The 2,677-nt window shown below is 42.5% G+C and overlaps 1 protein-coding gene across 1 annotated transcript; it reads right to left on the bottom strand.

Moving 5' to 3' along the window:
* Nucleotides 1–201: 201 nt before the first annotated feature.
* Nucleotides 202–2,270, bottom strand: LOC127327764 (F-box protein PP2-B11). The gene is made up of 3 exons (XM_051354555.2): nt 1,873–2,270; nt 1,521–1,660; nt 202–949 (listed from the first exon to the last, which is right to left on the bottom strand). Exons 1-3 carry the CDS (start codon nt 2,128–2,130, stop codon nt 463–465), a joined length of 885 nt encoding a protein of 294 aa, XP_051210515.1. The 5' UTR covers nt 2,131–2,270; the 3' UTR covers nt 202–462.
* Nucleotides 2,271–2,677: the final 407 nt, after the last annotated feature.

The following is a 2,677-nucleotide window of genomic DNA, read 5'->3' as shown; positions in this document are numbered from 1 at the left end:
AAGGATGAAAAATCAGAATATGACAAGTAACGTCTGTACTCTGTACTGACTGACACGCGGATTAACCATTATACTCCCTTACGTATTTCAAGAGAAAACTTTGACTATAAATTTGATCAACAAAATATAAGATATATAACACAAAAATTATACAATGTATATTTTGTTGACCAAATAAGTAGTCAATTTTTTTCTCGAAATATGTAATTACCCTGTAGACCGGTAAGCAGGGAGTACTCACCGTAAGTGAATGGGTTCGACCTTTATGGTCGATGGAACCACTATGTCTCATTCATCCCGGCAAGATTCCAGGCGAGAAGATCAGAGAGGATGAGGTCCCTAACTGCAGTAGCTGGGTAAGCAAGTTGTTCCTTTCCTTGCAAATGGCCAATGAGTTCAGAAATCAGAATGTTGAAAGAGCACCACTTATCGTACCGGTCATAAAGGAAAAGAAACCATCTGCTATTCACACGTTGTTGATGCCCTAAGCTCTACGCCACGCACAATAAGACCACTCTTATCAACGTTTGATGTTATCTCCGTCAAACTAATGGAAACCTCGCGATCATCGCATTCCTCATTGTAGAATTGACCAAGCTCCACCTCCATCCAACCATCTGCCCTTCTTCGAGGGAGCACCACGTCCTCTCCCGGTGTAACCGTGCTAGGACCCACAATAGATGGCAGGATGTGATACGGCGGCGCCCCGGCTACAACGTCTTCTTCCTCGTTGAGGCATGCTTGGAGGCAAACTTGCCGGGTCGATTGTTGGATCCCTCCAACGCTGACCGATGCTTCCTGGAAGGGGAAATCCAGCCGATGGAGCCTTTCTCCTAGCTTGAACACCATGTAAGCAGCGTACGCTGTGTTCTCGGAGAGCATCTTGCTCCGTATCTTGCCACTGATATCCAGCCGCCTAACACCCAAAAATTGAGCTGCCTCCGAGAACCTACGCAGAGATAAGATTTAAGACCGTTTAGATTATGGGAAAACGCTACTACCACCGTTTTTAAATCTTAAGGCTTCATCTTTTAGAAAAAATCTATCAACATAGATGATATTTTATAGATACCATATGGAAATATATTTCATATCTATCTAATGATATTACTTTGTATTTTGGATGTTAATAATTTTGATAAAAAATTAGTCAAATTTAACATAGTTTGACGTTCTAAAAAATAATATAAGCCTTTAAAGCTTCGGAATGGAGGAAGTACTCCCTCCTTGCCATAATGTAGTGTATATAAGATTTTTAGAACGTCAAAGGATGTCAAATTTGACCATGTTTTTAATAAAAATAACTATATCTACCATACCAAATGTATACCATATGAATATATACTTGTGAGAAATCTAATGTTATTAATTTGGTATTCTAGATATTGATACTTGGTCAAACTTTACATCGTTTGACATTTAAGAAAAAATATACACACTACATTTTAGCAAGGAGGGAGTATACAACAATCGCCTCGTGGAAAGGAAAAATCATCCGAGAATAGGAACAGGATCCGAACCTTTTGCCCCCTGTGATGAAGTCAATCTCGATGTGGATCCAACGGCTAGAGCGCCGCGTGTCGCCCCAGGAAGGAACGCGCAGCGCTCTTGCCGACATCGTGTAGCACTTGGCGCCAGTTACCCTGTCAAGTTGCATGCTCTGCACGTGCGCTCACAGATTAAATCATTATGCGAACAATCAAGCTAAAAACTGCTACTCCCTCGATCTGTTACGTCAAGGTTATCTTTGATTTATCAAAATTTAGATGTTTTCACGTACTAGATAGCTTTTAGATACATTTAATTTTAACAAATCTAAAACAAACTTGGTGGAACAAAGGAAGTACAAAATAATGGCTGTCATATACGTACCACAAGCTTGCCTGGGAGGAGCGCGGGCTGGGCAGCGAGGCGTTCGAAAAGGCCCTTCTTAGACGACAACGGCGAGCGCGGGAGCTGTTTCCGGCCGAACCGTGGGAGGTCGCGAGGTAGGAAGCATGACCAGACGACGTCGGAGTCGGCCGCAGCACGGAAGGCCCGGGATACGGCGGCCGTGCGGCAGGCGTCTTGAGGTGAAGTGAGAGAGATCACTACCTGGAGGAGCTCCTCCGGCAGCCTCTCGATCTCCATGGAATCTTGCTCCGCTCTCAGATCAATGCGATTCAAGAACAGTCAAAGGGAATACGTGAGAAGGAGACAGTGGTGCTGGAGCAATTCTCATTTTTATTCTGTGTTAATTGCGGTCTTACTCATACTCTGGTCGACTCAAAGGGGTCGCTTATATTGTATTAGCAAACTTGATCTCTACTCAACTTGGCCACTAATCTACCTAACAAACTTGACCATTACTTTGCCTACCAAAGCATACTTGCTACTTTGTAGCATTACTCAGTCAGATGGATAGCCCAGTCAGCGCCTGGCAACTATTTGGACGATGTCAGCGCATGCTTTACCGAAAGCTGGGTTTCACTAAATGGGGTTAAATATGGCACAAGTTGTTAGAGGGGGTCAATGATCTCACAAGTGCAATTTCTAAGAGTTGAAAAGTGGATTTTCTCGAGAAATATGCAAATTAGTTTTCATTTCTCTCTGGTTTTCTTGGCATATTCTTGATTTTAACCACTTCAACTTTTTTCAATCAAAATAGATTGTACATTTCTCAATTAATTTGTAACTA

This window comes from Lolium perenne, chromosome 1, assembly GCF_019359855.2.
Source record: "Lolium perenne isolate Kyuss_39 chromosome 1, Kyuss_2.0, whole genome shotgun sequence".
Taxonomy (NCBI): Eukaryota; Viridiplantae; Streptophyta; class Magnoliopsida; order Poales; family Poaceae; genus Lolium; species Lolium perenne.
The sequence above is the reverse complement of the archived record's forward strand: the minus strand, read 5'-3'. Positions and strand labels throughout refer to the sequence as shown.